The 12,600-nt window shown below is 50.6% G+C and overlaps 1 protein-coding gene across 1 annotated transcript in view; it reads right to left on the bottom strand.

The window, feature by feature from the left end:
* The window catches only part of LOC128276485 (protein amalgam-like), a 54,342-nt gene extending 42,166 nt beyond the window's left edge, over positions 1 to 12,176 (bottom strand). The window contains exons 1-8 of the mRNA XM_053014977.1: positions 12,022 to 12,176; positions 11,840 to 11,943; positions 10,506 to 10,562; positions 10,341 to 10,417; positions 7,551 to 7,736; positions 7,259 to 7,451; positions 7,070 to 7,198; positions 2,881 to 3,000 (exon numbers count right to left, since the gene is read on the bottom strand). Coding sequence (XP_052870937.1) covers positions 2,881 to 3,000; positions 7,070 to 7,198; positions 7,259 to 7,451; positions 7,551 to 7,736; positions 10,341 to 10,417; positions 10,506 to 10,562; positions 11,840 to 11,943; positions 12,022 to 12,176 — 1,021 coding nt within the window. The remainder of the gene's footprint in view (positions 1 to 2,880; positions 3,001 to 7,069; positions 7,199 to 7,258; positions 7,452 to 7,550; positions 7,737 to 10,340; positions 10,418 to 10,505; positions 10,563 to 11,839; positions 11,944 to 12,021) is intronic.
* Positions 12,177 to 12,600: the final 424 nt, after the last annotated feature.

Below are 12,600 nucleotides of genomic sequence, written 5' to 3'. Positions count from 1 at the left end.
CGGAAAAGTTCAACCCTTCATAACGATAGTTCATTACACCAGAGCAGCTTTTCTCACATGCCGATAGCAAAGTATCAGTCTTTTTTTATTAATTGCCCTTAGTTAGGAGGGGATTTTGTTCAGAAAGCAAAGCCAGATTTGTCTGCATTCTACAGTCTACACCGAATGACATGCACGAAAGGGAGTTCTTTACCTTCTGGTTTTAGTTTTTACCGAATATTTTGGGGATACCGAAAAGGGTTTGTGGAGGCGATATTCACTGCGCCAACTAGTACATTAATGATCATTTGACGATCTTCTGAAACGGGAAAACTGAAAACTTCAAGCTGCTAACTTCAACTAAACTTATTTTTACGCTGCTGAAATTCACCTAAGGGTCACAAATGGTACCGGTACCAGTCTACTAGATTAAATCACTAATGTCATTTAATCGTCATAATTTAGCACTTAGAAGCTAGAAACTAACATTCGACGTCTGAGCGATCCAAAACGAAGCTATACTCATATTTTCACATATTATTTAAATGTACAGCTTTAGCAGCTTAAGCTTCTTTTCGCTACTCAATGCAGTTCGTCAATACTTGCGACCTATTTTGGGCGATCAGCCGATTGCACTGATTGCAATGCTCTTGGCCTCGGGACCTCACTTTTGACGGGCTAGTCGGGCCAAAAAGCGAAACCTGACTCGGGACGCGTCAACCGATGTAGCGGAGCCAAACCGATCCAAGCGGGGTGTGTTGGTTTTTGGTCCAAACTAACATCCACGGAGCACCACCACCGGGCAGCCGAGTTCGAGCACAGTGCTAGACCCGCCGATGCCGATGTCGAGCAGCGTGAAAGGTCCGGAAATTGGTGCTGACCGACGGACGGACAAAAAAGGGGTTCCGAGGGACACATGGGCTTGCACACATGGTTTCTGCCCGGGTCTTCGCCGGGGCAGAAAATAACCTGGCGATGGCCAGATGGCCAACGGCCGGAGGGCGGGGATCGTTTGGGATCCGCGTAAAACGGTAATCAACAGTTTGCCGCGTCGAAGGTTCGGGCATGGGGCGGTGGTTGGCAAAATGGCTTGCCCCGGGGGGGTTGGGAGGAATGTAGCGCAGAGGAGGGTGGTTGGTTGGGTGTGAAAATTAATTTTCAATAAATTAAACGCATCGCGCACCGCGCAGCCGAGCCGCCGCCGCCGAGCGAGATGCCTGACAGTGCCCGAGATGATGATGGCACCGGCATTCGACCGGGGGCCGGAGGACGATAAACAGCGGTGCGGTGCGGTGCGGGGGGTAGCAAATTCCAGGTCAAGCGATGCGAGCGCGACCGCTGCATCCCGCGACTTCTTTGCATGCCTTTTTTGCTCCGAGTCTCCGAGTGACGGCGCCGACGAGCACAAAAATGAAGCACCCGGCAGAGAGCGCACCATATGCTGCACATTTGTTTGTATGCGTGTGTGTGTGTGTGTGTGTGATAGGAGCACCTCGAGCCGCCGCACCCCATCGAATGCGGCTTGGGGGGGTATTAGTGAAGATTAATTACGCGCACCGCACCGAATGTGCGCATGAACGCGGCGGGCGCGTTTTTGGCATTCTGACACGTTCCACGTGCGTTGTTGTTGTTGTTGTTCGCCCCGGTTTTTTTTTCGGCTTGGCACTCTGCGTCCGAAATCGTGCCAAACAAAGTCCGGGAGTGGAGCAACTCGAACGGCGAGTGTTTGCCTTTAGTGTCAAGTCTGGTCAGTCTGGTTGCCTAGGAGTAGTCCTCTGGGGTCGTTTAGAGTCGAGTGGTCGGGATCATTGCTGATCCAGCCGCGGCTCTAGTGCTCCGACGCACTCCGATAAAATTGAAACTATACCATGTCGAGTTCCGGAATAGGGCTAATTTGGGGATGAGTTAGGCAACACCAAGATTTGAAGGCCTGCAGAGACTAAAGCCTATTTCGTCTAAAACTAGTCTGACTAGACTGACTGACTAGACCAGACTGACGTTTTAGAATCTGGCTAATTAGTCACAATCGACTAACAAATAGCGGAGGTATTAAACATTTAAATAGTATGGATCTTGATGGAACACCTTGGAACATTTTCTGTTCCCAGTTAATTACGGCCATCGAAGAATGCCAGACGAAGAGTTAGTGTACGCTTCGATACGCTGTGTGACAATTGGAACCGGCTTTCCAAATAAAACTGTGGCCAAAGAGTACCAGGAGTTTTGATGTTGAACTTGTTTATGATTCCGATACGAACAAACGTTTTTGCTTCGAAGCTGCCCCTTTCACCACCATCTGGATCAAATTGTACGTCAAACTACTAATTAGTGTGTGCGATATGTTATATGTGCGTTGATGTGCGTTAAAAGTGAATTCTTCGTTTTTCGTACTGTTCAAAAAGTTTTCAACAACCATTTCAGTTCCATTAAATTTTGTGTGCGGAATACAAATTTGTGCTGCCAAAATGGTAGTCGCGAAAGGCCTTCGGTGTGCATGCTTTATCGTAAACAAGAGTCTATAGGTGGTACAAAATATTCAAATCGGATCGGGAAAACGTTGAAAACGAGGTACGGCCAGGTCGACCATCAACATCAAACTGATGAGCGGATACGCTACGCCAATAACATCAAAGAATTGGTGCTCCAATATCGTCGAATGACACTGCCAGACCTCGATGACCTTGTTGAAATATTGAAATGGATGGAGTTTGGGCTTCGAAAAAGTGAAATGTCGATCGGTGCCATAAACATGAGCTTTTCGCATCACATTTTCGCGATCATTTCGACGTAAACTTGACCCAGCTCGATCTGAGACCCTGCCCCAGGGGGAAGAGTGATTAATAAGATAAAATTGGGGCCACGACCAGGCAAGCGTTTCTAGGCGCACCAAGCGTTACTTACCATTTTCGCGCTGCCAGTAGTTGATCGCTTTCGGTGAAGCCTCCACGTTGCAAATGAGCGTCACGTCCGTGCTGAGCGGGGCGCCCACGAGCTGGTTTGGCACCTGGATGAGGGGATGAACTGTGGGCGAGACGCGAAGAAGAAGCGAGACGAAGAAGTATCACTATTCGGTGCCTGGACTGGACTGGACGATGGAGGCGCCTGGTGCTCCGAACCAGTCCGAACTGGCTGCGTACTGCAACGGCGTTCTGCACCGTGCCCCGCTTCACTCCATCCGTCTTTCTCCCGCTTAGGGGTGTATCCTGAGGCTGAAGTGTGTACGCCGTTCTGTGCGCCACGTGGCACGCTACTAAGCGCCAAGAGTTTCCAAACTTTCCGGAAGGGTGGGCTCAGGGTTCGTTATGAGACCATCAACCCCGACCACCCCCCAGGCTGCCCCTGCCAATGAAAGCACAGCCAAGTGCCACACGAATGTGGCCGAGTGCTCGGCACGTTGCATAAGAGTAGGCGCAGACGGCTCGAATATTCAAATTAATAATAATTAACAAACAATATCCTTCTCTAGCGTTTGTGTGTGTGTGTGTGCGGCCGGGCGCAGGGGTATCTATACAAGACGAGGGGAAGCTGTAAGGACGCCACATAGCCACATCAAACGGAAGCTCCCACTCTCCACGTGAAACCCCTTTCATTTTGACACCAAACATTCGGTCACCGTTCTGTTGCTGCTACGGTGGAATGAGCTGACACCCCCGCACCCCTCCGAACGTTAATAATCCTTTTCCCCCCGGGGGGGTGGGTGGGTAAGAAGCCGAGCCGGTTCGGGCCGACTGAAAGAAAGCAGGAATGAGCCCCCAACTACACCCGCCTATGAGGCGGGTTTAGAGTTTGGGGCTCCGGGATCCTAAATCGATTAGCCTAAACGGCCGGGCCGGGCCGGGGCGGGAGGGGGGGGGGGCGCTTCGGAAGAGGTTCGCGGCCAGAGGCCGGTGTTAATTAAGGTTCCGGGTTTGCTCCTGGGATGGGCTCTATCACCAGCACCGTCGGGCAGGCCGCCGTTCACCGTCGATAGGTTTGGCATTGGTTTATCAAATAGGTTTCCGGTGGGAGTGGGTGGGAAAGGGGTGGGCACGGGCACGGGCCACAAGGGTACAGCCACAACGGTATCGGTTCGTTAGGCGGTGTCGAAAGGCGAATACCGAGCCCGAGCGTCAGTGGTTTAGACGTAGCTCGGCCTCTCTCATCGTGCTGCTGCAGCTGCAGCACTCTCTACGGAAGCGTGCACGGAAAGAACGGACCACCCCCTCCCAGTGAACTACCCTCACGGTGGGTGAACCTTGGCCTAGAGTTTGACGAGCGTTTGATGGCGAACGCTTTGCTCTCGCACTCGCACTCGCATTTTGTACTGCGCCCCCCTGCGACCCGATGCGCCGGGGAGGGCGTGGGAGGGAGTCCTGGATTGAAGTACTCAACACACCACCACCTCAAAGCGGGCCGGACCGGAGGGTGACGGGCAATAAATGTTGCGGCGGGTTGAAATGAAGTGTCAAGTTGCCCGAACGCAGCCTGCCAGAAGCCCAGCCGGAAGGCTTGGTCTTTTTGCGATGGCGAGAGGTGGTGGGGTGGGGGGGGGGGGGGGGTGGGGCTTCACACATTTTGACTCACCCTTTGTGTGTGTGTGTGTGTGTCGGTCTGCATCGATCTCACCAGACGACGAAGACACAAGAACGAAGAACAAAAAATCCCAACGGGAAAAGAAGAGGCCAGCGAGAGCTCTGGCGACGTCAAGATAATGGTGGGTGGTGGAGGGTAGGTGGCTTCGCTTTCGGTACGGGTTGGTGTCAGGTTTTGAGAACCCCAGGCGGGCCACCGCAGTCCGTTCGTTGGTCCCGACCGAGTTGGGTCGCTCGTCCCATCGGAGCGGTCGGATTCCGTAAGTCATCTCCACCGATTTGGTCTGGGTCACCCTCGAGGACCAGACCGCGGTGGAGAGCGGACCAGAGCAGCGGAATGCAACTGGACACGTACCTCGTGTGTGTGTGTGTGGAGGGGGTTTTAGTAGCATGACCAACATTTGCATGGTAATTCAAATCGCCCGCCACACACGTGCGGGTGCGCTCAGCATCCGTCCCGAGGAACCCGGCTCTTCTTGGCTGACCTGGTGGTGGTGGCGCTCGAAGTCGTGACACGGAAGTTAGTTTGTAGTTTGCTCGCCCCTCTGCTGATACGCTTACGACTACTGCGATTTTTCTTCCCTGCCCCGGCTCACGTCACCACATTCCATTAGAGGGCGCGAGCGTGCGAGGAGGCAAGCCACATGATGGCCCGATCGGGTACCGGGACCCACCCGGACCCACCCGCCACCGGTCACCGGAGATCAAATGTGGGGAATTGAATTAAATTGAAATTTTGTACCAGCCACCCCCGGGGCAAGCCCTTATGGCCCCTTGATGGTGGCAATCCGGACTTCCGGGAGCGCACACCCGGGGAGGAACCCACTCTTGAAGCTAGGCCATCAGTATGCAGGGCGGAACCCCGTTCCGGGGGGTGTCGGGTATCGCTAGACGCCGGTTATCGGCACTTGCGCGCCATCATCGCGTCTTCGTGTCTCGTCAGCTCGTCAAAAGAAACGGCACCGTGTAGCAGGTACAGGGTGGTCCTAGTCCTAGTGTTTGGATTCTGGGGAAAATCGGGGAATTTCTCGGTAACTTCTCCTTCTTCAGTGTTCGGAGAAAAACCACCAGACCAAAACCGGCACCAAACAGTCAATCGTCATTCGGGGTGCATTGGCTTCTCTTGCACGACGTGTGGGTTGTCCGAGCGACCAAATAGCGACCATTCCGCTTAACGAACAGAAGTACCGAAATTTCGAACCAGTTTGAGTTGAAAGCTCTACCAAGGTTGAAAATGAGTTTTAAATACACGCTGTCAACTTTCTATAGCCGCACCCAAGTTTTACGCACTTCGTCAAGTTTGCAACGTATTTTTTGAATACTGACAATTTCAGTGTGATTGTTTTGGTAAAAAATCAAGTAATGTTGCTTGCCTTTGATGGTGTGTGTGCAGCATTTGTCAAAAATAGTATATGTCATTTTCGTGACTGTCAACTTTCTATAGCCGCACTTTGAGTTTTGCTTCCGACAACAAGTTTTGCGAGTGAATTACTTAAATATGCCTGAAGGAAGTGTTCTAAGTGAAAAAGAAAAAGGATTGCTAGAGGCATATAGGCTGGAGGGTGTTGCTATTCGAGAAATGGCTCGAAGAATAAAGAGATCCGATAAAGTGATCCGTAATTATTTAAAGGATCCTCAATGGTATGCAACTGTGCAGTGTACTACGAAAAAATCCAAGATGTCGATGAGAACCAAGTGGAACATTGATTCCGTTTAAAGCTGCCAACCGTCGAAAAAAAATGGTTTCAACAAGATAATGCTAGTATTCACACCAGTTTGATAACTAGAACATTGTTTACTACCCATAAAATCGATTTGCTTGGGTGGCCAGCGCGAAGTCCGGATCTAAATCCAGTTGAAAATGTCTGGGGAACATTGGTTAGACAAATTTATGCGGATAGGAAGCAATACAGCTCTATTCATGAGCTTAAGGCATCCATTTTGGAAGCTTGAGAACATATGGACACAAACATTTTGCAAAACCTGGTTAACAGTATGACAAACAGAATTTTCTAAGTCATTCAGTGATCAGGAAAGCCAACTGCCTAATAAACCTCACAATAAATACAGAGACTTGAAACAAATCCACACATATTGATCATTATATTACGTGCGACTATAGAAACTTGACAATGCCTATATCGTATTTGGTCGAAAACAAGCTAGAAATCATAAAACTTCAATCCACATAAATGGGTTTATTTATAACTTTGCCTACTCAAAAAAGTCCAAAACCAGAAATTCAATCGAAAAGAATAGAAAGTTGACAGAGTGTATAATTTCTCAGCAAGCGCTGAGCGTCCTATTTCATAAATATCACTAAATGTCTACCATTTCCAGACTGAAGCTTGTCGTTCTAGGCGTCAAGTAATCGGTAGTTGAAAATCCAAACACCTGCGGGATTACCCTGTACGGACACGTGGCGGGCTCCCAGCAACCCGGCAACGGATGGCCCGGACGAGACCAGAATGTGTGATGTGGCGTGTGAGAACGGTAGAGTAGCCCTGCCGGATACTTACAGTGTACCTGCAGCTTGAGCCGCTTGCTCACCGACGGCGGAACGCCGTTCGAGGCGATGCACATGTACGCCCCCATCTCGGAGCGGGTCACCTTCGTCAGCGAGAGCATCTCACCTTCCAGTATCGTCACTGAGGGAGGGAGAGAGAATGAGTTCAGCGGGTTTCAGAAGTTCCGGGACTCGGGCGTACCTTTCATTTTCCCGTGCGTCCCATTGCGGGCGATGATTTCGCGACCGTCCTCGCGCCGCCACACGATCTTCGGTTTCGGGTAGCCGCGTGCCTTGCAGATCAGCTTGGCCGAGCCCCCTTCCGGCACCATCATGTCACCGGACGTCTCCTCGTAGATGATGTCCGGCGGTATCACCACCTCCAGGAAGGCCGTCTGCAAGTAGGAGAGTAGCAAGCGCAGTAGTAGTAGCAGACAGCGGGCTCTCCCCCCCCCTTCCGCCCTCCCACCCACTGCCCCTCCGCTAGGCGTTACCTGCATCTTCATCGGGTCCGTGTTGACCTGGCACATGTAGATGCCCCGGTCCTCCATCTTGACGTTGCGGATCACCAGCGTCCAGGTGTTGTAGTCGTTGTGCGTCACCGACAGCCGCCCGTTGTTGGTGATGACGTGCTCGTGGATCGCCAGTATTGCCTTCGCGTCCGCCTTAATCCAGGCGACCTTCAGTTGTCGAGGTGTCGAGTCGAGAGATCGAGAAAGCGAGAAAGCGAAGCGGAATTGAAATACCCGGACTGGCGGCTGGATGGCATGCTCACACACACACTCATTCGGACGCGTGAACACACACACACACACATACGTGGGTAGATGCGGGCGCACTTTTGGGGCACGACGCACGGCGCGACGTATTCCAGCTAAGATTCTCTTTTTCATTTGGTTAAAAAACAAAAGCGGCAGAATATTTTTCGATGGTTGAACATTTATTCGAAAGGTTCAATCATTACATTTATGTATGAAACACAGTTTTGGTTGCAGAAATCTGAGAAATATTTAAAAACCATGTTTCCCAAGTGGTAGATCTTTAACTCAAACGGTACGATATTTTAAAATCTCATTTCATTGAAATTCATTTCCACCTCGGTGGCTATGTTAATATGCAGAATTGTCGTTTTTGGGGTTCGGAATCCGAAACAAGTGACTGTTTGGTTCGGATGTTGGTTTGGCGGCATCATCGGCCGCCGTATGTGTGATTGAAGAAAAAGCTGCCGTAACCATCGATGGCCGTAAATGCTACCGAGTCATGCTAGCTGATGGGTTCTTTGGCGAAATTGAAGCTGAGAACTTGGTTTGAACATGTGGTTTCAACAGGACGCCACTATCTGCCATAGAGAGACAGCTCCAATAGATATTTGCGATCGGAAATCGAATAATCAGCAAAAGGGGTGTTGTGAATTGACCTCCAAAAAGCTGCGATTTGACACCATGGGACTGTTATCTTTGGGCAGCGGTGAAAGACAAGTGTTCACGACCTCAAGACCTAAATTCAAATGGTTATAGCCGAGATAAGACCAGATATAATCGAAAATGTACTCGAAAATAGGTCGACCGAATGGGTTTCTGCTAAGCCAGCCCTGATGGGTATTTGACCAAAATTGTTTTACATAAAAAAATAAATGAGTGAACTTTTCGAATAAAAATTCAAGCGTCGAAAATTATAAGCCGGTTTTGTTTTATAACCAAATAAAAACGAGAAACTTAGTTGAAACACTCTGTACTTTATTATGCGCAGTGCTGTTATGCGTATTGCAGCACTTTCAGGCGCGCGTGCGTGTTGAAGTGCGCCCGTGGTGCTCGGGTGGTTGTGAGGTTAAACTTGTGCATACAAAGGTGTTACCAGAGTGACACAGAGATAGACAGAGAGAGACAGAGAGAGATAGAGAGAGAGAGAGAGAGAGAGAGAGAGAGAGAGAGAGAGAGAGAGAGAGAGAGAGAGAGAGAGAGAGAGAGAGAGAGAGAGAGAGAGAGAGAGGAAGACAGTGCTAAGATCTAAGGAGAGATAGCGCGAGGTAGCGAGGGTGCGCCAATCAGTTGACCGGACCTTTCATTCGTTTCCAAAGTACCGGACTTACTGGCCCACTCTCTTGAGTCGGATAGAGCGAAACAGAGAGAAAGAGAGAGGGAGAGAGAAAGGAGGTGCATAAAGCTACATGCGACATACACGCATAAACACGCACACACACACACGCACGTCGTCTAGGTTGCCGTGGCGGCCAATAACGTGGTGCTGCAAGCGGTGTCACTACTAACAAAACGGCTGCGGTCTGGGGCACACTTGGCCAACACGGCTCGAACGCCTCCTGCGCGCCGCGTTGGCCAAGGCGCCGTGTGTCATGCGCACTACACTACGCACTACGATAACGGGCTGAACGTGCTAAGCATGCGAAAGGCGGAGTCCACCACATTTCGGAGCGCATTCCTAGAGCGCGCGCCAAAATCAGGTGGACCTTCCACCCAACAGTGAACCAGTGGTGTTGAAGTTGAAATATAGTATTCATCCTAGTTCTTTTTTTTCTCCTCCGTTCGTTGTGATTTGTTGTTGTTGCAATTGCAACATGGAATATGAATATATGTTTTCAGTTTCACGTCGCCCTGTGACCTGAGGCAGCAGAGTCACAGAGTGGCTGGGGTGTGGGCATCTACTGTAACTGCTCAGCTCAGGGAGGTTCAGTGAGGTCAGGGCGTCAACTTGGTGGTTGGTGCATTGCATTCTTGTATTTTTTTTTTCTGTTTCTGTTACTTGTTTGGTGCGATCTACGTGGTTCGTGGTTTTTGGGCGTGGAGCTCAAACATGTGGTGCTCGTGCTGAATGCGGTGCGGTGCAGTGGTGGTGATCGAATGCTCTGGTGTTGGTGCACTGCGGTGCGCTTCGCTACACGCCACTAAAATGCGGTGCACGGTTGCGGTGTGCTTGCAAAACTTAACGGTAACGGATATGGTGCCAGGTTTTGGTGCGACGGTGCAGATTGCGTCGGTGCTAGTGAGTGCAAAGTGGGGCTTGTGGGGGGATGAGGTGTGGGGGAGGAAGAGGCTTAGGGGTGGTTCACAGCGTGCCAGCCCACCGAGCCAGACCGAGCGAGCGGCGCGTTTCAGGCTCACGGCTTAGGCTGGCTGGCTGAGAACTACCATATAACTACTCCCCCCGAACGGGGAGTAAGGTGTGGGTGGGTGACAGGTGCTTGTGCTTCGGTGCAGGCAGAGTAGTGCAAACCACGAAATCAAGTAGGAATCGGTACTATATTTCAGCTGTCGGAATCGGATACCTACCCTGGCCGGGGTTGCTTCCCCACTCACCCGATAACCACCGAGATTGTTCACGACGCAGGTGAAGGTGGCGTCGCGACCTGCGGGGGCGGCAAGGGAGAGGGAGAGAGAGAAAGTGGTCGGATGATCGAAGATCAATCGCTGGCACTGGTGGGATCGAGGACTTACCTTTCGCTACTGTCACGTTTTCGAGAGGATATACAAAGTCCGGTTCGAATGCTGAGACTGCCCATCCAGACGTCCGTGCGCGGTGTGGTAAGAGAGAATGAGAGAGAGAGCGGATTAGCGAGAGTGGTTGTCTTAACTGCTTTAGTCCATTACGCAGCCATCGTTTTGTTTGTTGTCCATTACGCAGCCATCAAACGTCACAATTTTTTTTGGCGAAACATGTGTTTGACAGCTACTGTCATTACGCATCGAACGCAGTATAGGTTTTGTTTTGGATAAAGTGTAAACAACACCCTTTTTTAAACATCTGAAAATGTCGAGTTCTGCGTCTGGCAAAGTATTTTTGTCTGAGAGTACTTCTTCATTACTCCAAGATGAACAAAAGTGCTACCGATTTCGGTTGCAAGACCAAGAGCGACACATGGACAGCCGAAATAGTTTGAAGATGAACAAGTTAGGGGAAGAAGGTGTGGTCTAGCTTTTAAAACATAATTAAACTATTGATGGAGTAAGTTTTGGTCATACAACGTCCAGAATAGGATATAACACCGAAAAAATCAACATGACCAACGTTCGACCATCGGTCAATACTTTAATTGAAGTAGTCATATGTTTTGTTGTTCTAGCTAGGCTACAAATGTTGAATAAATACCGCATAAATTAACTCGAAGTCCTGATACTACTTTGTTTCGTTCTCCATTGAACAATTTCCCTGCGGAGCCTCCCCAGGGGGCCCTGTGCCAGCTCTATAAAATCTGTCTGTCGCAAACCAACAAAAACAGTGGTGGAAACAAAATAAAATAACAGCAAAAACAAAAAGCAAATCATAATCAAACCATAAGCAAATGAGTGGTAATCAATTACAAATTATTAACAAAAAAACTCACACAACAGAGGAAAAACGATAAAAAACGAAATCAAAGCGAACAAAGCGAAGTAGAACTGGCGGGAATGGTGAAGCAGGGCGTGAACGCACTCAAACTAAACGATAAAACAAGAGAAGCGAAAAATCTGAGCGCGGCGGAACAAAGCATACAAAAACAAAACTAGCAAACAGCATAGTAAACACAACACAAAACAAGACAAAACGCAGAAGAGAAAGAAAGCAGCGCAACAACAACAAACACATCACACAAGGAAAGGCAAATAGTAAAGCAGAACCGAAAAAGGCGGGCTGAATAAACTCCGAACAGAAAATGGTACTCGAATCGGACTCTGCGAATCGAGCGCCCTCAAAAGTAGCAGCTGTAGCAGCTTTCCGCCAGTTTCTTGTCTTGCCACCCTCTACCTCAATCCCAGTGCCAACTTCTGCCCTTCCCGGGCCGTGATCTTACCATTTGCTGCTAGAATCACCGCTAGCGTTATGTACAGGGTAGCTACGGGTCGAAGGTATTGGTAACGATAAAATTTGTAATTAAAACTAGTACGGCTACGGCTGGGGTGGGGTGGCCCGCTCGGCCATTCCGCTTCCCCCACACACCCCGGTGCTCGGTGTGGTGTGTTGGTGGTGGCGGTGCTGCTGCTGTTGCTGCTGCTGCTGCTGGTAGCCATTGGTGCTGCCTGTAGATGGCGCTGCCATCGCTGTCTTTGATTGGTCGTCGTGTTCAGTGGCCGGTTTGCGGTGGTGGTGGTGGTAGTGCTGGTGGGCACTGGTAGGGCTCGGCCCGCCATCCTGTGGCAGGGGGTGCCGAGTCCACCGGCGGCATCCTTCCCTTGCCACGGCCCCGAACCCTTCCGCCAGCGGGCGTCCAGCGTGAGGATGGTGTGGCGCGAACGCGAAGACCTACGGGGGGATCGCGCTCCCGAAGAAGGGCTCCCCAGAAGCAGCCTGCGTCTGTGTTGTGGGCAATTTCTGTCCTTCCGTTCCGCTCCGCCCTCCCCTTACGCGTCCAGCCTCCAGTGGTGGCTGGCGGTGGTGTAGGTGGACGTCCTGTGCCTCATCCTTCCGGACGGCGGCTCTCTATAGGTTCAAAACTGCAAAGAAAAAAGAAGAAGAATTGCCTATAGCTGTGTGATGCCGGCCCGATGTCTTACGCAATCCTTAGCACGCTCCAAGCAACCCATACCACCCACCCACCGGCCCTGGCCCAGGTTA

This window comes from Anopheles cruzii, chromosome X, assembly GCF_943734635.1.
Source record: "Anopheles cruzii chromosome X, idAnoCruzAS_RS32_06, whole genome shotgun sequence".
In the NCBI taxonomy this organism is placed as follows: Eukaryota; Metazoa; Arthropoda; class Insecta; order Diptera; family Culicidae; genus Anopheles; species Anopheles cruzii.
The sequence above is the reverse complement of the archived record's forward strand: the minus strand, read 5'-3'. Positions and strand labels throughout refer to the sequence as shown.